Consider the following 26,859-nt stretch of genomic DNA (forward strand, 5'->3'; position numbering starts at 1 on the left):
TACGCCGTCTCTACGTCACTCCTCCTCAGTCCAGATATGGTCACTTCTGTTTACTAGTTGCAAAAAACCAACATGGCGACGGCCGTAATCCAAGATGGCGATGGCAAAATCGCGGAACTCGAGGCTTCAAAACATCAGTCCAGTGCCATCATGATGACTACGTCCACCTCTTACATACAGTCTGTAGTCTTTAAGTTTATTTTTTACTTTTCTCTTTGACTGACAAACATTTTACAGCAGAGAGAGAGGCCAGCCACGGATTATAGTTTTGGATTAACAGACGCACGCCAGAGGGATTCAAAGTGTTATACAACTAAAATAAATATGGTTTACACAACATGTTAATCAGCATCAGTGGAGGAGGAACGATGTCTGCAGGACGCTTTAGTGCAGCGGAAGCACCGACTTAGTGCTGATCCATCAGCCTCACATTGAGCAGCAGGTCACCAGTAACACTGACATGTGTCGATGCTCACATACGGTTTACATTGCTGACAGTGAAACCTAGCTGGTTGGAACATAGCTGATTGGAAATTTCTTCAGTCTTTACAATCTTTTCTGTAACTTACAGAGCTCCTGTCAATCACCAGCTGAACAGCAATGTATTGTTTTGTGAGTATGTGTATGCATCATCATTACAGCATAATATTGTCCTGGAGACAACATTTCTTCATATAACGGTTTGTATTTTTTGTGCGTTTTCCTACAAAAATCCAGCGAAACGTGTAAATTTTCGCTCGTTACATGAATACGGTCTTTTCAAAATAAACTTCTGTCTTCCCACAAAACTACTTAGTTAGGTTTAGTAAAAGATCGTAGTTTGGGTTAAAATAACGTTAGTGGCGTTACTTGAGTACGATTGCTACGTTTTGTCTCTCGGGTGAAAAATCGTTTTGTTAGTTGACCCATTGACCTCCACCTGCCCTGTGAGGGTTCTGCTGTCTCTAGAATAATTATACATTTTATTCAGGAAGTGCTTTTCAAGAAACTCAGACACTTTACAAAAGAGATTAAATAGAGAGAAATGTTTTGAAAACATACATCGCAGGAACAGACAATTAATCATTTTCGAAAAAAACAAGTAAATTGGTTAGAGGTTCAAATCAGACTTTTAATCCGAAAGTTATTTTTTTCCTAGTTCATGATTTCATGGATTACATACAAAGCTCCATCTCCTCTTTGTTTGTCTGCACACTTTAAAAATGTACCGATTTAATAGTTTCTGTGTCGGGTCAGCTCGTCATCTCGAGTGTCTGCAGGAGCGAGTGAGCCGTCTGCGTCAAACCTTCATGGACTCACAAAGCTGCTGAGTTATTAATTTGGTTGGGGGAGGGTTTAGAATCCAGCGGTGGTTATAACATGTTGAGTTTACTTTTCCTTCCTCTCCCTCACAATGATGTTGACTCTCTTCTGTTTCTTCATCCCATTGGGCGTCACTTTCATTTTCTATTTCACTTAATGCTTCAACACTTGTCTCACAGCTTTCCTCTCCTGAGCTCTAATCTTCTCTCTTGTCTTTACGTAACTACCCCCCCCCCCCCCTCCATCTTTTAATCACACTTCATTCATCTTTTGCCGCTCCGACCTCCAAAAAAGAAACGAGGCGTCTCAGAATTGGGGAGTGATGCGTTGTTCTCCTCGTTGGCTGCAGACCGAGGAGGCAGAAAGACAGACGAGGCTTTGTGTTTCCATCTGAGGAAGTTCTGTTTGGGTTCAGTGAGACAGAACCGAACATGGCAGGCGGCCTCGTCTCTGGCAGGAAAACCGCCGAACGTGTGAGGTTTCATTTAGGAAGAATATTGTATTTCACAACAGGAAGTGGGAGACATCCTGTTGGGCAACACATCTTGTTTGTTTTAACTGGCAGAGCTGAATATTGGGAGAGTCAGAGATTACAGGTTTCCTTCTTCGAGGACATCTTTTAAAAGAGAAGCCTTAATGTGCTGGAAAACAATTAAACATGTTCATGGGTTTCACAGCTACGTACGCTGAATGAAACAGGATGAATTGTCAGCAGAAGCAGGACTGCATATGGTTCAATCGGTCAAAAGGAATTTGTCACTTTTTGGCAAGTTTTTAATGGTTGATAACTGATATTTAAAGCACAATTTATTTAGATATTGTAATCCTTTAATAGTCCCACAGTCAGCAAATCTGCAGTGCAGCAAAGGAGACATTAAAGAAAACAAGATATAGTTCATCAGTAGGAAGCTAAATATAATAGTAAATAGACTGAATGGTTGAATTTACAATATTTCCCGTATGAAATAAAAACACTCGAGCCTTTAGACACACGACGGTTCACATGTGTGAACTTCAGTCACATGACGTTTAACGACGGAATGACATGGTCACATACGAAAGTGATTTAATGTGCGTGGAGGACCGAGCTTGCTGAATCCCACTGACTAATTAATGGATTAATTATTGCGTGTCTGGTGTAGAATCTGATCTAGATTAAAACAGTGTGGATGAAACACGCTCCCTTGTTTCTCCTCAGCATGTTTCTAATCTCATCTTAACCGCTAAACAATTCACTGCGGCTCTGTTTTCAATTACCTTGTGAGTCATATTTTCTATCTGCCATCACAACAAGGAAATAAAACATACATAAAGGATAAACCCACTCTGCTCTTAAAGTCACAGGAGAAGAACATTCTCAGGGTTCTCATGTACTGCTGCTCCATTTACTGCCTGTTTACTCTCAACATGTGGACCAACACAGGGCACTGTGTTCAGACTCCAAAGATCCTCCTTCAGATCAAAAGCAACCACTTATTTCACTAACTCCTTCCAAACCTTTCAGTCTTTGAAGTTCACACATCACATGGAAACTGAAGCATCCCTTGTGATCGAAAACTAAGGAAAGAGAACGAGGACATCCTGCACAAGCGCCTCAAAGGAACACTGATGACTCGGCACTTTGTTAGTGACCTAAATATAACTCCACACTTCATTCAAAAGGAAACTGTTGTTGTTTGTCTAGTTTGAGGGTAGAGAATAGTAAATGTAGATCTACTGTAAACAATAAACGGGACATTTAGTTGTAAATTACTTTACAATGCAGGAAACCTACAGGACACAATGAGATCTGGGAATTTTGGCGACCCTGTTCAATAAGACATACACTTAGATAATAAATAAATAAAAGATGAGAAAGTTATTCAGGTTGTCTCATCGTGGGTCAGTTTAGTCTTAAAGTCACGCGGCGGTTAAACCACGATCCATGATCAGTGGTGGAAAGTCATGAGTACTGTTTGCGGAACTTGTTATTTACTCCCATTTTATTCTACTTTATTTTCCAACTCCTCTACATTTGACATGTTGTATTGTACTTTTACTCCAACAGCACTTATTTGTATTGCTAAAGTTTCTTTGCAGACGACATCTTTAAATACACCCATAACATCAGTTTATAAAACATGATGTGAAATATTATTTAACAGTATGACAGATTATAAAGTATGATAGATCCCAAGTTATAAACTTTGAGATTCAAGTCCTAAACAAGTCATAATGCTCTCTTTACCAAATGTAATGCCATTCCTGTCTCTGGCTGTAATTTTGCATACTGCAAGTTATTTTTCGTTGACCACAGATTAGTCATTTCTTCCTACCGGAGCTCAGTAACATGTCGTTAGTTCATGTTTCTCTCCTTGGTTCAAACTAAGTGGATCTGGGGAATCGAGTGTCGACTTGCTGCGAACGAATAGCGTTAACGTGAAGTTGATCCCGGTAATACATTGATTCGTGGCACACGATACTTGGTAGATACTTTTAAATCTTTGGGGGGAAAGTGAAGTCATGAGTCGTTGATGTTTAAGTCTTGAGTCATTAAATTTGTGACTTGAGTAAATACTTCTACCACTAACAAAACTATTCTTTCCCGACTTGCATGACATTTGTGGGTCCTATTGGTCATGAAACATGTAGACATTGAAATCGTACAATACTTGTTCGAGCTGTATCTTACTTTACTTATTTATTCTCCTCCTCACACCGACTGTGTCGACAGTCTTTCATTCACTTTATGACATACAGTGACTACAGACATGATTGTATAACTCTAGTTACATAAGGAACTTCTATTTGTCTCATTGCTGAACAGGAGATAAAGAGCATTGATTATGGCGAGCAGGAGGTTTGTTAGATGTTTGTTACTGACTGAGAGAAGTTTTTCTTCAACATCGTCTTCACTAAAAACGATCTCTAATGGCGTCCAAAGTGACCAATCACCGTTCTTGTTGTCAACTTATAGCTGATTTATTTTTTTTAAACAAATACTTTGCAAAGTAATAAAACAAGTGCGTCTCTAATGATTACTGCTCCACAACTAATGTGTCAAAAGGTCTCGTTCCTTGAAAAAGAATCGACCTTTTAACCCAAGCTTATTGTCCCGTAAACGGCTCTGAAAGCTGAACTCCTTTCACCTCATTGGTTTAAATATTAAATGATGCTGAAACTGCAGCTTATTCTAATGTCACTAAATGCCAGCTAGGCTCCTAAAAATGCGCCGAGCGTGTAATTTCATGATTGGCGTCTCCGGTGGGACTCAAACCCCCTCATGACAGCGTTACTGCCATCAAACAGAGTGTGTTTACGACTTGCTGATACAATATTCCACATGGCGGTGGGACGGAACAAATGGGACAGGATGTTCCCTCCGACATGCAACTGAGCTGACGAGTCCTGAATCACACATCTAGTTCAAGTGTTAAGAAAGGTCTGCACACTCGGAGCTTTGATGCAAAAGAAAGACTAAAACATTAGATTAAAGTGCTCTTTTTGCTTTAAAGTACATCATCCACATTTCCCAATTGTCCCCATAACTGGTAAAAACAGTTTGTTACGCAATGCACCACTTAGCGTGTTAAAGGTTACAAGTAACTCACTTGGTTACCAGCTTATCTGCCTTTTTACTGCGCTCAAATAAAACATCTTGGTTGATAAGACAAACTTCAAACTCTTCTCACCACGTTGTTGTAGATGTGGATTTACAATCCCCTCTAAAGACTCTTTGATTCTGAAATGAACCGCATAATGAAAGAATTTATTAGAGCCGACAGCGTGATTTACAGTTCTTCAATAAAACAGATGAATGATTCACAGTCAAGAAACACAAAGAAACAAGAGTCAAGAATCCGATAGTACATGATGAGAAAAAGACGACTTTCAAGAGGAAAGTAAGGAGTCATCATTTAAAAAATAAACAAACAGAAACTGCTCTTCATCTCCTGCTCACATTAAATGTGGCATCCCACAAGGTTCAACTCAAGGCCCTCTGTTATTCTCATTATATATATGCTTCCCCTTGGATCTATCTTTGAGAAATACAATATGCTGGATCACGATATTGGATATCGGGCCAATAACGACTCAACTAGCTGGATCAGATATCTGTGACAATGAGACGATTTATTCAACTCCTTGTTTATGTTTTCATACATTTTATAGACACAATGATTAGTCGACTAATCCATCAGTCGATCAGCAGAAAAATAATCGCCAACTATTTTGATAATCGATGCAAAAATGTCAGAAAATGACAAAACAAGACATTTAAAGACATCACCTTGGACTTTGAGAAACTGGGACGGACATCCTTCACTATTTTCTCCCATTTTATCAGCAGATTAATCGATAATGAAAATGAAGAAAGAAAAGGCCACATTACTGGTCGGAAGGAGAAACACACCTACGTTTTTTTAACATTATGCAAGACTCGCATACCAACAGGTTTTTGGATAATCTCGAATATCACAACGTCGACCTTTCCCAGAAGGTGGTTGTAGAAATGAAAGATTGCGGCTGAAGTTATTCAGGTTATACACGACTTCCTGTTCACAGGAATATTAGTGGAATATTCATTTTCATCAGCCATGAAAACCACTAAGTGTGAATATTGTCTTTTTCAGATTAAGGGCAAAAAACAGGCTATTTTGTGCCTGTAACCGTACTTAGTGACATAATATTAGTGCAGTGTTTTACATCTGATAAGCCTTCAAACTCGTGGATGTGTGACTCAAACTGGTCTTCCTGGATTTATATCATCTGTAGACGTAGTAACATGCCTCATTGGTGAGAGGTTATTTCTGTTTCCTATTGGGTGTTAATTCATTCTTGTTTTTAATTATTGCTTTCTGGCTTAGTCTTCTCGTGACAAGACAATACAAAAGATGCACGTACAACACATGTTTAAAAATGATTCATTCAAACAATATTCACTTGTAAAGATGCAGAAACATGAAGAGCTGCTGGTAAAAAGTTATTTTTAATTGGAATATACGTTTTCTCTTTCACCATAAACACGTACACACAATCAAAACCTTGATGAAGTGGACTTACCGAGTCCTCTGGAGGTCTTTGTATCTTGATCCACTCTATCGACGGACCCTTCACCTGCAGAAATCTGTGGAAAATATTCTTGAAGCCCTCAAAGTCTTTCCTGGACACCTGGAAAACACAGGGACTTTATTTAAACCTTCATTCATCTCAATCACGAGTAAGATGATGTGTATGAATTAGGATAAATGAATAACATTATGGCCAATCCCTTTCAGAGAAGTCTATGTCCTCCTTCTTGGCTTTCTTTTTTTAATGTTCCTTTTACTGTATCTTATGACATCTTCATTTTATTAAAATTAAGCTTTTGTTTTATTGCTGCACTCATAAAAGACAAAACAAATCAGCTGTAGCCTCAGATGTGAAATGTGGGTTTGATCATCAATTCGACATTTATCCTCATTGAGATGTTTATCCTTTTAGGGGCTAAAAGAAGTCAAATTAAAAGTTAATAAGACGGCAAAACACATCCAAATATTGTCATTTCAAAAGAGAAAATTGTCCAGTTTTTGTGTTTTTTGCAGACTGCTGCTGCACGAGCAAATTTATTAATTAGTTTTTAATATATATATATACTATGCTTACATGAAAATAAGATGACAAAAAAGTAAATGGTAAACATTTCTTTTGATAAATAATTGATTTTGAATGTGTATTAAAAAGCAGCACAATGCATTACTAGAGGGTAGGGGTAATAAATAACTGTAAGTGGTCTGTCACACTGGAGACCTGCCCAGTGGTTCAAACCAGTGTGTAACTAAAGAGTGTGTACTCTACAGCTGTGTGTGTGTGCGCACTGGCTTGTTTAACTGAGTGTACAAAAAGGCTTTTACTGTAAACACTTTGAAATAAAAGTGTGTGTGTGTGTGTGTGTGGGGGGGGGGGGGGGGGTCAAGCAATCTCTAGTGGCAGCTTTGTTTTGTTTCTATTGAAGTAGAAACAGATGAAGTTCTGCTAGTTTCTGATGAATTTTGTCCACTGACGTATACTTTATGTATGCGTGTGCGTCTGTAAGCATCTAGGTGGAGCCCCTCCATTGGCACGACTCTACGGTATGTGTCACTGTTGTGTTTATCCAGCGGTTGTGTGCGACCCAAACCACCCCTCTAAATCACAACCACATGGTCGGAGAGAGGGTGAGATGTTGTACCTCTCGCTCTGCTCCTCTGCTGGTGTCCAGAAGCTTCTCCAGCTCCGTGTGCATGGAGGTCTCCAGCTGCTGCCGCATCATTTCCTGGAACTGAGCCATCCCTCCGTTGGCCACTCCTTTACTCAGACCTGAGCAGGAGAGAGAAGTTGGAAGACGAGGTCTTTAACACAGCTGCAAGCATACTTTGAATTCTGACATTTTCTTAACTCAAACCATCTGTTGCAGCCTCCTCATCTGCCTCTGAACACAAGTAGAAAAAGGGACTTTTCGTAAGTTCTACTAGGATTCTATTGCCGTCACAGAAGCTGGAAAACCCCCAAATTGTAATGGTGTGGAAAACTCAATCAAGAGGGTGCATCAGTCCTTCAACAGCTGGAAACTATTTATGTCATTTTACAAGTAGAGCAGCCACCTCTTCGTCGGTTAGTCGACTTATCGGTAGTTCTGGTCTCAGTCGACTGAGATTTCTTTTGTCGATTAGTCGTTTTTTAAGCTTCTTTCATGCTGAATGACGTATTTAAAAAGAAATGTATGAGCACATCTCTGGTAAACACAAGATTTAAAGTGGTGCTTTTGAGCAATTCTTAGTGGAGAAACTCTGATCTGACGATTCAATCAACTAATCTTATGAATGTTGGTCAACTCAGAAGTTCTTTGGTGGAGGACAGCTCGATGTACTAGCACAGAGAACTTAGTCCAGAGCTGCAAAGAACAATTCAGAGAGCTTTAAGAAGCAAAACATTTGATGTTTCCGGGTTCTGTGGGAATTTGCTGCTTTTCTTGTTCTTCCATTATTGCAAAATCTACTATTTGGTGGTTTTGGTCAGATGAGCCAGCACCATCTGTGCGTCACCGTTTCATTGCTCATCCGTTGGTCATCATTGGGGATGTCTGAGCAGGTCTGAGTTTTGGTATCTCGGCGTCGTTTAGAGCTCGTTATCAGAAGCGACAATGCCTCCAATATTGTCAGAGCTTTTGCGTAACGCATAAATATAGTATATGGCGCATAATATATGGCTATAAAACAGAGATAAGACTCAACACTGGAGAAACCAGGAAATGTAAAAAAAGGCCAAGTAGACATTTGGATGTGTATCTCAGTCCACGAGGAGTTTTTAGTACATTACATGTTTAAATCTCACTTTATAGGGTCGATATTAGATCATTGCACTACAGATATGGTGACATCAGTTTAAGGTAGTTAAGAAACAGCGGAGCCATTCATACATTCGATTTTTAACAATCTAAAACATCAACATATGGCCTCATGAAACGCATATCGTTCAAATATTAACTCAGGCCAAAGACGAACCCTCAGCAGCTATGTAGTTCCCTCAGCTATGCCAGCGTGAATGGAAAACCTTTTGCCGTGTACACAATAATAACAATAGACTTTTAATTGGCAAACAAAACCAGTAGCATTGGTCACACTGGTTCACTGCGTTGGGATCTGACTATATGGCTTCGACATGTGCTGTGGAACAAAGGGAGTCAGGCCTTCCCCTTTGCAAGCAAAGGTTTCATCCTGATTGTAGTTTGAGCACCAAACCCCAACTCTGAAGAAATTCACATTAGGGTGTGAGTTTCCTCCCCCCAAAAACTATGCGTTCCTGAAGTCACCTGAAAGCAGCGCTGCAATCTAATTGGCCGAGAGCCAAGACACCCCAGGACCCCTGTGGTTCAGCCACTGTTCTACAAAACTACCTGCAACCCCCACCTCAATGCTTTTTCCCTTCGACCTCCGTCGAGCTAGGGACACACCAACGTTGTTTCCCTTTTCAACCAAATCCTAGGTCTAACAGTTTATATTCGCTGGCCGAATTCACCAAACTGTCTATTTTATCTGTGTTCGTATCCACGAAGCGAACCCCTTTTAGTCCTGCAGAAGTGAAGAAGTAAGACTTCTTCAGAGAGAGAGAGAGAGAGAACTTCCACTCTCCACCAAGCGCCTCGTTTGCTCCGGCCATAAGGACGCGAAAATCCCTGATCCAGATGACAGCGATTCTCTCCTACCGAGAGAACACCTCCCGCGGCCCGCAGCCGCGCTGCCTGGGCCCAACGAAGCTCAGAAGAACCCCTCAGAAGAACCCCCCTCAATCACCACGATTGCATCGTACCGTAAGGCGAAATAGAGTCTGGGCAGAGTTGGAGAGTTCATTTGTGTTTATTTTATCTTGTTCGTGTGCTTAAAGTACTGTTCATTTTTATAACGTGGTGTCTGCTTAATAATCACCGACACTAACGGTCGCTGAGATCGTTGGGGTTGTGGAGAAGCTAGTGTATTTCATGCTACCGTGATCTGTGTTGAGCTAGCCGCCTAGTGAGGTCGAAGTTGCTTCTCATCAGTTCAGGAGGTCAGAACCGCCGGCTGAGACAAAGAGTCGCGGTTCTTGCTCCCCTGGCTGAGAGAGCAATCTTCCGTACTCCCGCGCGGCGCAGATGATCTTAATCTTTTGTTTTATTTCATTTTGTTTTGTTCCTTTCCCTTCTCTTTTACTAATTCCCCCCCCACACATATATATATATATATATATATATAGCTTTGAGCTAATCTAGCTACGTGCTAAACGGCTACCGGCACGTATAGACGCCAGGTCTCCTGTTGGCTATCCGCCATTTTTGAGTCTCACGCATGAGAGACGTCACCACGTTCCAACTACGTCATACGTGGCTGAGCTGTTCCCTCGCTCCTCCCCCTTACGCACACACACACACTCACACACTCCCCCCCTCTTTTCAATAGTCTGTTGATTTTAGGTAGCGTGCTCATGAATGTATAGTTGTTGTTAGTTTAGATATTAGTTGACTAGATCATTAGTATTAGAATGTAATAAACTGTAATATTTTAAAGAGCAGCTGTCTGTGATTACTTTGTGCATGTGTATTGTGATAATAGCTGTATATGTGGTCTGTGCTTTACTGTACTTAAACCTTCACTTTCACTCTGAATGTGTAATAGTACTCAGACTATTGACATTGCGAGTGAACACTAATTATGAGACTTAGTTTTATTGTTTGGTTATTGGTCCCTGTTCCCAGGGTGGTGCCCCGTTATTATTAATAATCATTAATAATTGTTACTGACATTAATAATTCTATTGATGTCAAGAATTTAGTTTCTTAGATGCTGATAACCCAAACACGCTCCTTTAAGTTCCCAACATATTGGTGCCCCCTTTTTGAGGTTATGTTATTCCCAACAACTGCTGACAAAGTAAAATGTCACGCATTCAAAAGGACGAGAACGACAGGTAGGGCGAAATTAAATCACTATTAGATCAGAAGAAAAATGTGACTATACAATTACAACATACAGGTAGGTGTGGCTGCACTTGAACAGCGGTAACACTTTATAATACCTACACGCTATGAAGCATCAGTTAAGTATGAGTAAACACTGAATTCATCATTCATAAAGCATTCTTCCTACATTAACACTCATTAGTATGCTATTTATAACACTTAGAAATGTTTGACTCTTGATTAATACGCATTAAACGCATATTGTAAGGCATAGATAGTTCTCACTTTAGATGAGGTCACACAACACTTTACTAATGACTAGTAACTACTTGAGTAATCATGAATTGCAGTATTAATACGCGTTTATAAAGCATATATTAACATAGTCCCTAACCATTAGTGCATATCTAAATCATTATGTATATAAATGCATGAATAATGTACATCTAAATAAGTTCTTAATAATTTACTAACACTTTATAAATGATAGTATTAATCATCTACAACTCCTTAATAACTGGTTTGTAATATATTTAATACTTCATTTACAAATGGGGAATATATAATTTATAAAGTATGAAAACACAATCATGAAACACATAATAGACGAGCTTATTAATCAAGAATAAAACATTTATAACTGTTATGAATAGCATACTAATGAGTGTTAATGTAGGAACAATGCTTTATAAATGATGAATTAAGTGTTTACTCATACTTAATATCTTAATAGGAGCATTTATGAATTTATAGATAAAAAGGGATTCACATTACGGTTACGCTTTTTGGTTAACTTTCACTTTTTGTCATCACGGGCAGATAAAACAACCAGGTGACTGATGTTATATGTCCATTAATCTACTGCTTTAAGGATTCATTGCATGCATGAGTAAATGAGTATAATATGTCAAATAATAAATGCCCATCACTGTTTCATAGATTGTGAAATCTGTCATGTTTGCAGTTTTTTGTACCTCATCGTCCAATTTAATTATTTATAGATTATCATCAAAACTACAGTCATCATCAGCACATTGGGGGGGTTTTCTTTAGAACGCTGATTGTTGTATTTATGGCAGAAACGTGTAATTTACCAGCAGGCTGTCTGTTGATTTAACAGGAAGCGTAACATTTATAAAAACAGAAGTGGTGAAATAAAAACTAGTGAATACACTGGAGAACTATTTAACTTGTTAAATTCCAGCATGAGTGTGTGTTTACTGCCCATCTTCAATCATGATCATGTAGAGATATAAAGGATAATGTATAGAAGACAAGGATGGTGACTGAATAACTCAGGTACCAGAGCTTTGAAATAAAACTTCTGTACTAAGAGGAAACAGATTAGAGAATGAGGTTGGCTCTTTAGTAAGCAAAAACACATTTCAAAATAAAAGCACAGGTATGGCTCTTTTTTTAATTAAATGTTTATCTACTTGTACATAAAAAGGTTGAGAGTGGATTACACAACCTCTATAACACTACTTACCTTCTACATAAAGTGCCATGTTTAGAGCTGCCAGTTCAGCAATAGTTAAATAATAAAAAAATGTAAAAATAAGAGCTTCAAGTTAAATGTCCCAAAGAGCGAAGCGTCATTGAACGTACATCCAGTAAACTAGTTAAAAAATAATAAGGTGTCTTTAAAGCAGACGGGTCATGTATCCAGGTGTGTACAACCGGTCTCTTTTTTTAAAGTCCATTCACATTTAAAGCTCTGGAGGCGGAGACACACAAACATCCAGTCACTCTTAATGTTGTCTCTCCGAGCTGCGGCATAAAGTAGTCTCTGAACATGGATCTGGATCCTTTATCGGCTGCATCTCATTTTTTCCAGCCCCATTTTTTTTTTTCGTCGACCACGTCACAGTTCCTGCCTGTGAGGCTCTCGACGTCACAGTGTTTTTTATTACCCTTTCAGCCTCTTTTCTTTTTTTTTTGTACTGCTATCACATCGCCAATTATTAACCGACGAAACTCACACTATTGACCCTGATCCGCATGACCTGCGTGACGGGGAACTTCACACTAAGCGACACGGAGGCTGCGGAAATGAATGAATAATGGACGGAGTGTGTGTGTGTGCGTGTGCTAAGGAAAACAATTAACTCCCCTTCAAGTGTGTTCTCCCTTCATTTGTAACCCTTAGCTATAAAGATAACTGTAGCCTACGACGGTGCCCTGAACGCCACACAAGTCCCCTTTTTTCCCCCCGTTTTTGATTAAACGACCGCTGACGTTTAAAAAAACGACCGTTGGGCTAATAGCTAGCGTGACGATACGATCACGAGCTCCACTCGCTATGGGGTAAAATAAACCATCGGTAGTGTCAAGAGGCAAAGAGGTGGAATGTAATTCGATTTAAAGCCATGTTCTTACTGTGTGACTTGAAGGATGCTGGCGGAGGAAATAAGTTCGATAGGTCCTGCGAGTCTGACCGAAGGACACAGCAAAATACCGCAGAGGAGACAGCAGGGGTACACACACACACATATATAAAGATATATATACATATACCTTTATATATTTTTAATAGATTTTCACCTTAAAACCACTGGCTTCTGTTTACCGTTGACTTCACAGGAAAATTATTAAAAGAAATTAAAGAAAACACTTAGTTTGAAGATATTTTTGTACAGCAGTGCTCTTTCAGCCAATGGGAACGTTACAGGAAGACAGGCAGCCAATGAAAAGGTTGATTGCTCGTGACGCAGATTTTGACAACCAATAGATTTCTGCAACGTGTGATTTGCTTTCGGACATTTCCGGTATAAAGAATGCAAAAATAGTGATGTAAATTACACTAAGATAACCTCATTATTTATTAATGACCTTTGTACTTGTATAACAGCTTTAAAGTTAACATTTTAAAGAACATATGTACTATTATAATACGTAGTATCACAGTGATTGGGAAGCAACATCCCAGTAGATTTACATCATTAATGTTGACAGTGCATTGTGTTTTGGGTACATTTGTCCTTTTTAACGAGTAACCATTTTTAAACCAACACATTGTGACTTTATTATTATATAATCATTCCTGATGCTGCTGGGAGAGGGTAAACAACTAGTAAATACTGCCCCTGCCTGGTGAAACTGTGACACTGCGTTGTACTTCAGCTTCTGCTGTGCACTATTGTACTCGTATCACCACAATACAGGTCACAATATTTCAGTCAGATATAATTTCATGTAATCAAATCATGGGTTTTATTTGAAATATTTTTTTCCCCTGAATGAGGTCTAAAATATTTTAAAATCCCTGCTGGAAATGACTTTACTTTTTATAAGTAGTCCAGAATCAAAAGCATCAACATAACATTATAATTTTATACCCATTAGATAAACAGTATACTGGTCCTGAAACAATTCCCGGTCCACCTATTTATCCCTAATTATTATACTACAGGTTAGTGAAGGACTGGACGGGGACTGGGGGGGGGGGGGGAAACTAGCCTATTGGCTAAATCTGGCATATTTACAGTTATATTTTTAAAACATGTAGTATTCCTGAGAGATAACTATAAAATAAATAGAAGTGGTTTAAAACCCTAGGCTGGGTATCAGTCTCATATATTGTGTTGGGTGTATCAGAGTTAGTATATTCTATTCCAGCACGCAGATACAGGAAAACATTCACTAATTCATCCAACATGCATGTTGCTGGACTGCTGCATTGTGTCTATTTGTTTTCCTGCAAGTTCACACATGTAAAAAACGTGAAAAACACAACTGTTAAATGTTTTATTGTTCAGCTTTTAAAAGTGATCCATTCCAGTGTTTTGAGGACTCAGTGCATCGTAGACTATTTATATGTAACAACCATTCATGTTTCACTCACCCGCAGAGAAAAGAAGAGTATTGGTAACAAGTTAGGTGGACTTTCAGTTTGTACTGTACACTTAAGGGTGGAGTTATAAATCTAGCTTTACACTCAAACACTGACTCTCTCTCTCACTCACACTCACACACACACTCTCTCACACACACACACACACACACACACGTGGAGTGCTTTATCACAAGCGTGCGTCTGGAGTTTTGCGTCCTCCGTCTGAGTGTTGGTTGGGTGGCCTCTCGGGGTCTAGTCATGCTCCCAGGAAAGACACCGCTGTGTCTCTCTCCTCTATCAGCTCCGCCGCCGTGGCGTCCATCTTTGATTGGGAGAAGTCGTTGATGGCCAGGCCACCCACAATCCTGCAGGTCTTGTCCTGAGAAAACAAAAAATACTTTCATATGTGCACAGGACCGACAGTTATTAGGTGCATTCATTAACATACTGAAGGGTGCAGTCTCACCTTGATCTGGACGGGGAATGAGTAGATGAGGTCTTCTGGGACTCCATAGGAGTTACCAGAGGAGTAAACACCCATGGAGATGAACTCGCCCTGAAAATAACAAGAGGAGAATCTGGTTAAAACCAGGCAGCAACCTGAAAAGTGAAGTCAATGCTTCATGTCTTAAAGCTGCATTCTCTCTAATGCCCACCAGGGGGCGACTCCTCTGGTTGTATAGAAGTCTATGAGAAAATTACTCTACTTCTCTCTTGATTTATTACCTCAGTAAACATTGTTAACATGAGTTTATGGTCTCAATCTCTAGTTTCAAGTCTTCTTCAATACAGCATGATGGTCATTTAGTAAATTATGGTCCATTTAGAGTCAAACAGACCATAAAGCAGGGTATTTAGTGACAGACGCCGTATATACGTCTCTGTCAATCACTGTGTAGCCCCGCCCTAAACCACACTCTGCTTTATGGTCTGTTTGACTCTAAATGGACCATAATTTACTAAATGAACATCATCTCACGTCATTTTCTCATAGACTTCTATACAATCTAACAAAAAAAAAAAAAAAGAGGACTGAGGGTTTTGCCAGTTTAGTCTTTGTTACCAACAGGCAGACCCTCCCACCTCATCATGACTACAGAATAAATAAACACGGCGTTTACCTCGGGGGTGCCCGACCAGATGTCTCTCATGTGGTCACAGATGGCCTTGGCTGCAGACATGGCACTGGACAGCTTCCTGGCCTTGATGACTGCAGCACCTCTCTGCTGCACCGTCTGCAATGCGACAACACAGACCGGGACGTTACAAAGCGCAGCGGGCAGGTCAACGGGAAACGTGAGCAGAAGAGCCGAGCATGTCGGGTGCAAAATGCATCTCACAGTCCAATAGATTCCAGTAAATGTTCTTCACACTCACAGCGATGAAGTCTCCTTTAAGCCAAGCGTCGTCCTTCACCGCCTCAAAGCAGGCGAGCTCGCTGCCGGACATGTTGACCAGGCAGTGGTGCACGTCGGGGTACTGGGTGGACGAGTGGTTCCCCCAGATGATCACGTTCCTCACGTGGGTGGCAGGGACGCCGCAGCGCATCGCCACCTAGCAAAAAAAGTCCAGGTCTGTGAGTCTTCATTTGTAAAGAAAAAGAATAAAGCTGCAAACAAGAAAAACGCACCTGAGAGCGAGCCCTGTTGTGGTCCAGACGGGTGAGGCAGGAGAAGTTCTCTTTGGGGATGGAGGGAGCAGACTTGGCTGCAATCAGACAGTTGGTGTTGGCAGGGTTTCCTACAACCAGCACCTGCGCGCACACACACACACACACACACACACACACACACACAAATATTTAAGAGCCAAGATAATGGAAAACAACAAGCAAAAATAGATTAAGACCGGGATAAATAGAAAGGCAGCAGCAGACAGAAAAGTCTTGATTTAAAAGAAGTGAAGTCAGCAGTTTTCTGGGAGTCTGTTCCAGATGTACGGAGCATAAAACATGAGCGTAGATTTACTCGATTTATGAGAAGCTGTTGGTTTTATATCTTTTTTTTCTTTACAAGCTGTGACGACAGTAAATATTGTAGAACACGCTATCGCGTTCGTTTTTAAAGTCACATGCTTTGAAGTCAATGGATCTGGTAGAATTTAAGAGAGCACAAATTATTTTACTTCCTGGCAACGTACAAAAATGTTCTCAGACAGAGAGAGAGGTTCGAGCCTGATTTAATCTAAAAAAACACAACATCATCTTCATACCAGTATGAAGATGATGTGTACGTTGATTTGTGGGCTGAATTTATGGAATGGGTTCGATGAAGACATTAAATCGAGAGGAAAACGTACAACAATAGTCTGTGAGAGGTACAGGGAGGAGGAGGGGCCTCGTCTCTCTCAGGACTTTAGATGTTGTAAAAAGACTTCATATATTACTAATATATTAATAGTTAATATAACCCCTTAATATCATAGTTAGGTATGTGGTTAAGCATTAGAAACTAAACAGCAGCAACACACGTTTAACTCTCTGGAACATTTCTACACTTAAACTCTGCAACAGCAGCTCAGCCAGAAGCAGAAGAGTTCCACTGAAGGAGTGGACGTGTCAGTCGTGTCGGAGCGCGTCTGTAGACTCGCTCCTGTGTTGGTACCTTGACGGTCTTCTTGGCGTACTTCTCCAGAGCGGTACCCTGACTCTTGAAGATGGCCACGTTGGCCTTGAGCAGGTCCTTCCTCTCCATGCCCTCCCTCCTGGGCATGGAGCCCACCAAGATGGCCGCGTCCAGGTCGTTGAAGGCCACGTCCTCCTTGTCGGTGGGGACGATCTCTGTGGAGAAGAGTGTGGTGGAATATTTCTAGGTTAATCGGGAGAAGAGAGTTTTTGTTCACAAATCAATAATAAAGTCTTAACAAGATTCAAAGTTGTCTTTGTCTGTTTATTCTCTTGCAAGAGGGAAGAGAATACTACAGCTACGTATTCAGTAGACTGTGGCAAAGCTTCAAAATATGTAACACACGGGCTCCTTTATTCATACAGCAACAAGTTAGATTCAAAGTGCAGCCCCCACGAGGGGCTTGTCTGCTGTATCCAGCTGACTTTTCACAGCTTCGATACAGTCAAGGTAACATGAGGTGTTTAACCACCAGTTCTGATTACTGCTTAGTCTGCACTTTCTTTACTCCACGTAAGGAACAAGTTGTTCTGCCACTCTGCAAGTAGTTTTGCTACTTTTTCAGTAGCCATTTTCTTTAATAGATGACACGTAAGTTTTCAAGTTCACTGAGAGTTCACATTGAGGACACAAAGTTCAATTGTTCAATGCATATTTTACTATTACAAGAGGAAAGTGGAAATAAACAGATTCATACGTCACCATTTACTCTTTGTGTTTACCGTACAATAGAGTTACGGTAGTAAAATTGCAAAATGTGCTTTGATGTGTGTTTTTGCCCTATCAAAATAAAAGCTCCTCTAGTCTGTCCTGCTGTTGGATCATTTGTGGTTGACTCCTTTAAGTAGCTTTCAGTGAAAGTTAGGCTTTGATGGAGCAGGATGTGGAGCAACTTTCTTTCGTTATAGCCAGCAGAAGGTCAGTGTTTTGAGACAATTAATGCATAGGGATATAGAAAACTACGAGCTACGAGCCTCCTCATTGGACAGCTGACAATGGAAAGTAAAGCCTGCAAGAGCACGCAAGTTGGACATGGTGGTCTACACGAGTCAGAACCTTTTACATCCTGCAAGACATGCCATTAGATGCACTTTTTGGGGCAGACTGTTGGTAACGATCCTGTGTGTAACAGTAGTGCCGTCTCTTGGCCAGAAACAAGTTCTCAGTTGGGAGTTCCTGCTGACGTTAACAATAAAACTTGTTCAAACATTCCCTAAAAACAATTACAGCAGAGCTCAATCTTGTCGATCAGGACACTTCTCCTCTTAAATAGATAGAAACCAAACATCTCTTCTAAAACCACCCGTGCGTTACAGGTTTGAGGATATATCCATTTTGGACGTATCCTGTCTCGGTTGCACGGAGCGTTGTCTTTGCAGCGCAGTTGGTTAATACAGTCGGGGGGGCCTCTCACAGCTCCACGTCCAAACAAAGCAAAGGACGGCGCCGATTCAAAGGAAACATTCCAGGTCACAATGGAGACGGCACATAATGGCGCCTCACGACTGCTGCATGTCACGACAGCGGTTACAGTGATGACATCAAAACGTCCAAACTGGAAACCCGGTGGTCGTATTTATCGAGTGTCTCGGGGGGGAAAAAGGAAATAAGTCCCGACTGTAAAAGCATTTAATTAAAGTAAATAAAGTGTATCTGTCGCCAGTATTTAGCAGGACTGGTGAATGGTATTCTGGGACTATTATTATTAATACAAGAAAGATACCTTTTTGTGTAAATGATCAGGAAATTAGAACCCTACAATTTGTATAATATATATTATATCAATACAATTAAATAACTCCAAATAGGTTCTACAAAAACAGCAAATTGTACATTAAAACTGATATCTGATGCCTGTGTATCCATGAAATATAAGGATAATCTCCATCTCATTATTTTAACAGTGTTAACCACCTTAATATTTATGTTACCTCTCAGAAGTGGGAGAGCACAGTCCTGCAGCTCCATCACGACGCCGTCCAGGACCGGCAACATGGGCGTGATGTCCAAGAGGATCAGGACCACCGGCTGACAGACGGAGGAAAGGGGGGAAAAAACCCACACATACTGAAGTGAATTTAACTGACAGTTAAAAAGCATAACCTTCATGTATTAATGTCTTGGTGTTTGGAACAGAGTGTGAAGGCCGACGCCACGTGTCAAACGGATCAGGTGGTATTTTTAAAAGTCGGCCGTGGTACCAGATCCATTTCATTTGACTTCAAAGATGACCGTGACTCGTCTCAGGATGCAATCGGATCACTTCCCAACATCCGATTCAATGTCACCCTTTAAAACCTACACCAGCTGTTCACTGTGCATGTCTTTTGATACTGGCCTAATGAGATAAGGGAATTACAAAGATCCTTCTTCTTTACCTGATCTTTGCCAAACACATCTCCCTTGGCGATGCTGAACAACAGGGAATAGGCGATTTGCCCGGCAGCACCGGTCACCAGAACTCTAATGGGCTCAGACTGCAAGAAACACAAGAACAAGAAGTGCTGTTAGTGCTGCAGTGACGTCACTGAGAGGGACAGGTATGTGGGGGTAGTTTTAATTGTCCAGTGCACGTGGCGTGTCTATTCCGGTCAACAGGATTTACTAAAAGCAGGAGGAAGAGGGAGGGGGGTGCTTTAAAAATAGACTTTCCATGCAGGACTCACTGCTGCATAACAACAGTTAAATCCCCCAAAACTATGCAATGTAGAGCGTTAACACGAATACAAAATACAAAATAAAAGTCCTAACATTTTGGTTGTGTCGTGAGCCAGACTAAAAGTGTCGTTAAAAAAAAAATCTTATTGGGTCAATTGGAATAACTGCGACTTTAAACACGTTAAACATGCATTATTGGAATAGAATAATAACTGATATATACGCTGGTTTTACTCACCATGTTTGCACGATAGCTTGAGCTGCTTTCTCTCTGTCTCTCTCTCTCTCGCTCTCACACACTCTCTCCCACTTCTCGCTCTACCCGGAGGTCTCTCCTATTTAAATCCTTAGTTGTTCACGACACTTGTAACCGCCTGACGGCAGATTGAACATCCGGGTACTTTTATTTTTTGATAGTTGTGTGTCCAATTTTTAAAAAAAGTTATCCCTTTCTCTCCACGTCTCACCCTCTCTCTTTCTTTCTCTTTATCTCTCTCTGTACCTCTCTGTCTCTCTCTCTCCCACTTCTCACTCCTATGTCCTCAGTTAATCACGACACTTGTAACAGTCTGACGGCAGATTGAACATCCGGGTACGATTATTTATAGTTGCGTAGTCCAATTTAAAAAAAAATAAAATAAAAAAAAAAAAAGTTATCCCGTTGATGGTAACATAAGAAACATTGCTATCGATACTATTACCATTACCTACGCTCTACAAACATTCTTCGATAATATATGGCTGTTTAACGAGCTAGCTGGTTAGCTTGCTGCTACATAGATTACTAACAAGCTAGCTGGTTAGCTTAGCCCATGAAGCGCCGCTTGCTGTTGCCTAGCGACCTGATACCAGACGTTAGCTTAGCAGCTCGTAACAGGCAGATGCACAAGACCAGCACGTGCAGTCAGACGAAATTAAACGTTTATTTAAGTTGCAAAGCGGGTTAAGTTTGGATTAAGTTCGCGTTCACGTGTCGTCCTAATCAAACGAAGAAGCTTGTTTTTATTTTGCAGTTTTTTTGTCACTGAAATAATCAAGGTAAGTTAACTAACCTGTCTCACCTCTTTGTATCTCTGTGATAATGTTATTGTCAATGCTGTTAATAGAGAGACAGACAGACAGAGAGAGAGAGACAGACACAGAGAGACAGAGAGAGTGACCGACAGAGAGACAGAGTCCGTAATTACATCAATATCTAGTTCACATTTTATTTAATGTTTATTCAATCAATGCAACATCATTAACACAAATCAGCTACATATATTTTAATAATGTTTATTATTATAGCACATTTCATACAGACTATGTAGCTCAAAGTGCTGTACGTTTAAAAATTAAAACAGAAAACCTTAATTTTACAGATGAAATACATAAAAGTAAAACTTACATTTTAAGTGTAATTTTAAGAAATTCAACAGATAAATAAAAACTGGAAAACATTTAAAATGACAATTAATATATATATATATATATATATATATATATATATATATGATGGCATTATTATGGAGATGATTGAGTGGATTTGTTGCTGGAAAACTAATTTTATTGTTATAATACTTATTGTAAATTATTTTTATACAGCAAACAGTTTGTTAGCATGCAGTTTGATAGAACACAGTTAAAGAGTAAAATATATATTCACGCTTAATAAGAGAATAAGTAGAATTTGGTTTTCAGTGACTCGCGTCATAATAATAACACATCCTGCTGCTCTGTCTCTCAAACTAATGGCACTAAATCAGCCACCACTTCTTCATCCAAAGCCCCAAAACTGGCCCTGATGTCGGGGTCTCCACCTGCCAGTGACAGGGGCTGACACTGTGTGTGTGTGTGTGTGTGTGTGTGTGTGTGTGTGAAGCCTGAATCAGAGATGTTTGAAGCAGCTGCCTGGCAGTGCTCCTCTCAGCTCCAGTTACATTTCTACCCCTCTGTGTCGGTCATGGGTGTCAGTTTGGGACAAACGATATTCTGTGGTCTATTTCTTATGATGAGCCTTTTCTTCTGCTGCTATTTCCACTTTTGTATTCATTGCACAGAGAGGTGTGGGAAGATCTCTTAATGATGGTTCCTCATAGCTGGCAGTGAGCTCGTAGAGTGATCATCTATATGTAATATCTGTTAATAACCAGATGAACCTGCACGAAAAACAAAAAGGAAACTTGTGATGCGTTGGGAGAGCTCAACGGGAAATTCTACTACAAAGCCTGTACAACAACACACACATTACATGTTTTAAATACACACTTTCATTGTTAAGCTGATGTATAACTGCATAGTATCTTAATTTAAATATAAGGTGAATAAAAATGGTTTCAGCAACCAAAAGCTGATGCCAACCACTTATAAAAGTTTAGTGTTGAGCCCTGCCAGGCCTGAATAGTTTACTTTATATTATATATATATATACAGTATATATATAATATTCTGTTATTAACAGTGTGACATGACAGCGTTGCTCCTGGTGTTGAGTTAGCTGCTAGCTGGTGAACATAGCGGAGCTTCTAGCACCTAGAGACGGATACTTCCCTCTGGAGTTGTTGGAGACCGACTGCAGAACTAAAAGATGATTATTGAGCATTCGTTCGTCAGGTGACCACAAACATAACAGCGAATGAATGATAAACGTGGCTCCATGTGTGCTGGACGTGTGGATAGACTCGGCGCTAACACATCAACTTTACAAGCTGGTTATAAGTCAGTGTTGTGTTTCCTGTCTGCAGGAATAGTGCTGCTGTAAAACAATAAATATTCAGGTTATCTTTTGATTGCTTCATGCAGTTCACTCAACGTCACTGTGCGACGAAATATTGATCTCAAGTGTAAAAGTTTTAAATTGCAAAGTAAAGGTCTGTGTAGAGGAGTAAGAGTTAGTCAGTAGTGAGATATCAGGAGTAGAAGAGTGAAGTCACTCCATTAGATTATATTTTATTGAGGCCCTTCTCCGTCTTTTCCACGTATCATTATTATTCTCATATCATGAATTCATTGTTTAATAATATTTGGTTATTTAGTATCACTTTGTTGTGTTTATGTTAACAGATTTAAATCTAGCTGAGGGGAATGAGCGATGGAGGGTGACTTTGACATCTTGTGTATTTTTGTGAATGTGGTGTCAACAGTCGTCTTATTATTATAGACACATCGCTGTGTTGATGTATCTGGTTTTAGAGCCTAAACTGAGCTTTAAATCTGGGATTTGGATCAGAATATTGTTTGTCTTTGAAATATTCATCAGCCTTTCATATCCACAGAAATCACCTCACTGGTTTTTATTACAGAGACGACTTGTGACAGCTCTGACTTTACATCAGCGCCCATCTGAACGAGTCTGTTGTTTGTGTAGTTAGACTCGGTGTTTATGTTCTTCCTCTGGCAGTCACACAGTCAGGTTGTCGTGAGGGGATCAGACCGACTTCTTCTTTGTAAAAAAGGAAATCAGAAGGAAATAAAAACACATGATAATATCTGGTGCCAGTCTGCCATGCCGGCCCTGATCCTCTGTGTGTGTGTGTGAGTGTGTGTGTGAGTGTGTGTGTGTGTGTGTATGTGCTCTGTGAAAACAATCGGCATTGTGGGTGTTTTTCATCCCACCCACCGGCAAAGTTCACACATGCACGGATCCCTAAACTGCACACACATGCATGCACTTATGGAGCTCACGTGCACGCGTACAGAGAACATGTCACGCTCTGAGCAGATCTTGATAAGTTGACGTCTCTAACGTCTCCTCTCTGCTGACCTCTCTCTCTCTGTCCTCCGTCCACTCCATCTCCTCCTCTTTTGTTCCCTCTGTCATTCCACCTCCCTCCACCTCCACCTCTCTCTCTCTTACTTTTATCTCCTCTCACTCTGCTACTCTCCACTTGTCCTGCAGAGTGCACCTGAGTGACCCTGTTGAGGCAGATAGCCAAGCACTCCCCCCCCCCCCCAACCGGCCTCAGCATCGCCTCTTATCTGCTGTCGCTAGTAGACCAAATAGCTCTCACATTGTACAGGCAGAGATAGCTGGGGGGGGGGGGGGCGGGTTGGTTGCAGTCACACGAGCGCCGCAACCCACATAAATACGTTAAGCAACGTGCAACCACAGCGGGATCATTACATCACCTCCATCGTATTCAACATCTGCATCCCTGTGCCACCATCACCCGGCTCATCTGTGTCGTAGATCAGTCGATGCAGCTTTAGATCAGATGGAGCAGATTCATATTGTTTTCGTTGTATTGCCCACCCTGTAGTACACAGACGGTATGCGTGTGTTTGTGGCCCGGTCCTGTCGTGTGCTGTTATCTGCAGTAGCTGTGATGAGCCACTAGGTGTCAGTGTAAGGCTGCAGTTAACCAGCCACTTCACTTGTAAACATGGTGTTGATGGGTTTGTGGTGAAGACACTTGTTGCTGCAGCAGCAGTAGTTTTGGCTTAAAGATCTGGGTTTATGATTGAATAAAAACGTTGGAGACAGACAGAGTGTAAACTCACAACTCTACGCTGTCAAATTGTCTTGAAACCGAAAGCACCGTTTCCTCAGATATGGGAAAAGTTTAAATCTATAAGCTGTGTTTCCAAATCTCAAACTTTTTTCTTTTTAACTTTCAGTACATGCAGCTGCCCCTTAAATATAACGTATTTAGTGTTGTATTCAGTATGCCTTCAATTGGGACATGACCTTTGACCCTCAATGTTCATATATCTGCAGCGCAAAGGATTGTGGGTCAGAACAGCCAGAAAAGCATTTTGGCATTCTGCATTTCACACATTTGTGTCTTTTTTTTAGCCCTTTATTCATCATCTAATCACTCAACACACATATACTTTTAATAACTCCTGTTGTCCATCAAAAGATATATTTTCCAGAGACCCATTGTCCCGTTCATCCTCCAGATCTCATGCGTTGGTTTGCTTCCACAGATCCATCCGAGCTGTTGTTATTGTGCCGCTCTGGCACTTTTAGGACGAGGCCCGGAGGCGTGCGGATGTACTTACTCACTACCTCTCTGAGTTTCTCTCTCGCTGGTCTTGTGATTGAAACCTGAGGAGGACTTTGTTTCTAGCCGAGCTCCTAGAACACAGACCTCTGCAAACACAGAGACTAACTTCCTGGCACTGATGCAGAACTATTCCATTAAATCTCATACTATATGCACACAGCGAGCCGTCCTCGGCCTCACACTCTCTCTCTCTTCCTGAAGTGTTTGCATTAGGAAATGGTCCGTGAAATGGGTTTGATGGAATCAAACTCCACATTAAGACAAATACATATCTCACAGCGATGGACTAATTGATGAGGCTGCGTCTTTATTTCCAACGAAGATCTTTATCAAAAAATATGGAGGCTCACGGCTCGTCCTGTGTGGTGACTTTGAATGATTCCTGGTGTTGTTAAGTGTTAAAGAAGAGCTGCCTGTTCTCCTATTGGTGGCCACAAGGGGGCACCAAACTGCCACATGTTGACGTTCTGCTTGTTGATGGTCCGTTTCCCCGTCTGCTGTCATCAGCAACAAACAAACAAACTCACTGAAGGATGACCAAAAAAAAAGGCGTCCTGGATGCAAACTGACATCTGAGAGGAAAGGTGTTTTTATTATCAATGCAACTGTTGTTTTAGCATAACAAGCACCACCTTTCATTAACCTAACAAACCCAAATCCATCCAATTGGACCGGTCGATGGCGACTCGCTGCCCGATGCTGGCGGTCACACCCCTCTGCACAGCCACAATGGGGGGGCTGCACTCCACTAAAAGTAAAAGAATGTGTCTCCACCACCACCACATGGCTGTGTGGGGATTAAGGCCCATTCTGAGTGGCCCCGGGTCGTGCGCAGCAGATGTTAGCCAGGATAGCGCTCGTTGCCGGGCGGGATCGGCCCTGCCCAGACGATGTTAAGGCTATGTACATGTATGGGGGGGGGGGTCACACACACTAATTCATCTCCACTGTCTCTGATCGTCATCACACACTCACAGAAACTGTAAAAACACACTCGTGTGGTCGGCTTCAGTCTGTGAGGTGCGAATGTCATGATAGGAAACACATGTTTTGCATTTAAAACGAACAGTTGAACCATCATCTGTCAACCCCCCCCCCAGATGATGTTTTAATGGGATGTGTTGTTTTAGCCGCTAAACTCTCAAGTGCTTGTCACACAGAGCCTCTAATGACTGTACAGATGTCATCGTGGGGAGAGAGAAGTCATGGGACGTTGTTATTTACGTCTTTGGGGACGATTTTTATTGTGTTTTTAAAGTAGTTATTTAATTTTGGGCGGCATTACATTGAACAATAGCAAGAAATGTGACCACAGAAGCTGGACAGTAGAGTTGAGAACGTTTTCAATACATGAAAGATGGAGAAATTGGTTAAATAAAACCAATTTCCGATGTGAACTCTGTCTGAATCGTAGGCGTTGGGTGTGAAAGACGAGCCTTCTTTACCGTCAGACAGGTCTAACTGCAGGGTGAATGTGTTTAACACGGGGGCCCCGGTGGAGGCCCCTGTGGTACTTGTAACCGTCATACTCAATGGAAAGAGGATACAGCGTCTGACAAGACATGACTTGACCCAGCGGTGGAGGCAGAGCCGCGCTAGTGTCCTGAATAAACAGCAGAAATCAGCGCAGAATTTACCCGTGTGTGTGACTGTGAGTGTGAGAGAGAGAGTGTGAGAGATGTGTGTGTGTGCGCGCGTGTGCGTGTGTGTGTGTGTGTGTGTGTGTGTGTGTGTGTGTGTGTGTTATTGCATTTGGTTCAGTGTGTTATAATCATAGTCTGTATATAAGAAGTGGACGTAGTCGTTGTGACGTCACTCATTGGTTTGTGTTCTGCCGTTTTGAAGCCTCAAGTTCTGCGATTTCGCAGTCGCCATCTTGGATTACGGCTGTTGCCATGTGGTTGTTTTTTGCAACCAGTGAACAGGAAGTGACCATATCTGGACTGAGGAGGAGTGACGTAGAGACGCCATATACGTCTCTAGTAGAGACCTGTCAATCACCGTGTAGCCCCGCCCTAA

General features: G+C 41.1%; 2 protein-coding genes and 1 long non-coding RNA gene across 4 annotated transcripts in view; 1 reads left to right on the forward strand and 2 right to left on the reverse strand.

Annotated features, from left to right (window-relative positions):
* ugp2b (UDP-glucose pyrophosphorylase 2b) overlaps window positions 1–13,227 on the reverse strand; it is a 29,088-nt gene extending 15,861 nt beyond the window's left edge. The window contains exons 1-3 of one of the 2 annotated variants that reach the window (XM_031875104.1): window positions 13,115–13,227; window positions 7,493–7,620; window positions 6,346–6,453 (exon numbers count right to left, since the gene is read on the reverse strand). In XM_031875104.1, the coding sequence (XP_031730964.1) occupies window positions 6,346–6,453; window positions 7,493–7,591 (207 nt within the window). In that variant the 5' untranslated portion in view covers window positions 7,592–7,620; window positions 13,115–13,227. Of the gene's footprint in view, window positions 1–6,345; window positions 6,454–7,492; window positions 7,621–12,224; window positions 13,083–13,114 lie in introns of those variants that run through there. The other variant, XM_031875095.1, reaches the window with a different exon arrangement.
* A 1,241-nt stretch (window positions 13,228–14,468) lies between these two features.
* mdh1ab (malate dehydrogenase 1Ab, NAD (soluble)) lies at window positions 14,469–20,306 on the reverse strand. Its single transcript, XM_031875075.1, has 9 exons — window positions 20,091–20,306; window positions 19,573–19,671; window positions 19,126–19,222; window positions 17,174–17,349; window positions 16,201–16,323; window positions 15,948–16,124; window positions 15,692–15,805; window positions 15,037–15,126; window positions 14,469–14,949 (listed from the first exon to the last, which is right to left on the reverse strand). The coding sequence occupies exons 1-9, from the start codon at window positions 20,091–20,093 to the stop codon at window positions 14,827–14,829; spliced, it is 1,002 nt and encodes a 333-aa protein (XP_031730935.1). The 5' UTR covers window positions 20,094–20,306; the 3' UTR covers window positions 14,469–14,826.
* LOC116398619 (uncharacterized) overlaps window positions 20,030–26,859 on the forward strand; it is a 22,998-nt gene continuing 16,168 nt past the window's right edge. Inside the window, exon 1 of the long non-coding RNA XR_004213766.1 lies at window positions 20,030–20,890. This is a non-coding gene — a long non-coding RNA (uncharacterized LOC116398619). The remainder of the gene's footprint in view (window positions 20,891–26,859) is intronic.

Source organism: Anarrhichthys ocellatus, unplaced genomic scaffold (genome assembly GCF_004355925.1).
Source record: "Anarrhichthys ocellatus isolate YVR2014 unplaced genomic scaffold, GSC_Weel_1.0 scaffold3, whole genome shotgun sequence".
NCBI classification, from domain to species: domain Eukaryota; kingdom Metazoa; phylum Chordata; class Actinopteri; order Perciformes; family Anarhichadidae; genus Anarrhichthys; species Anarrhichthys ocellatus.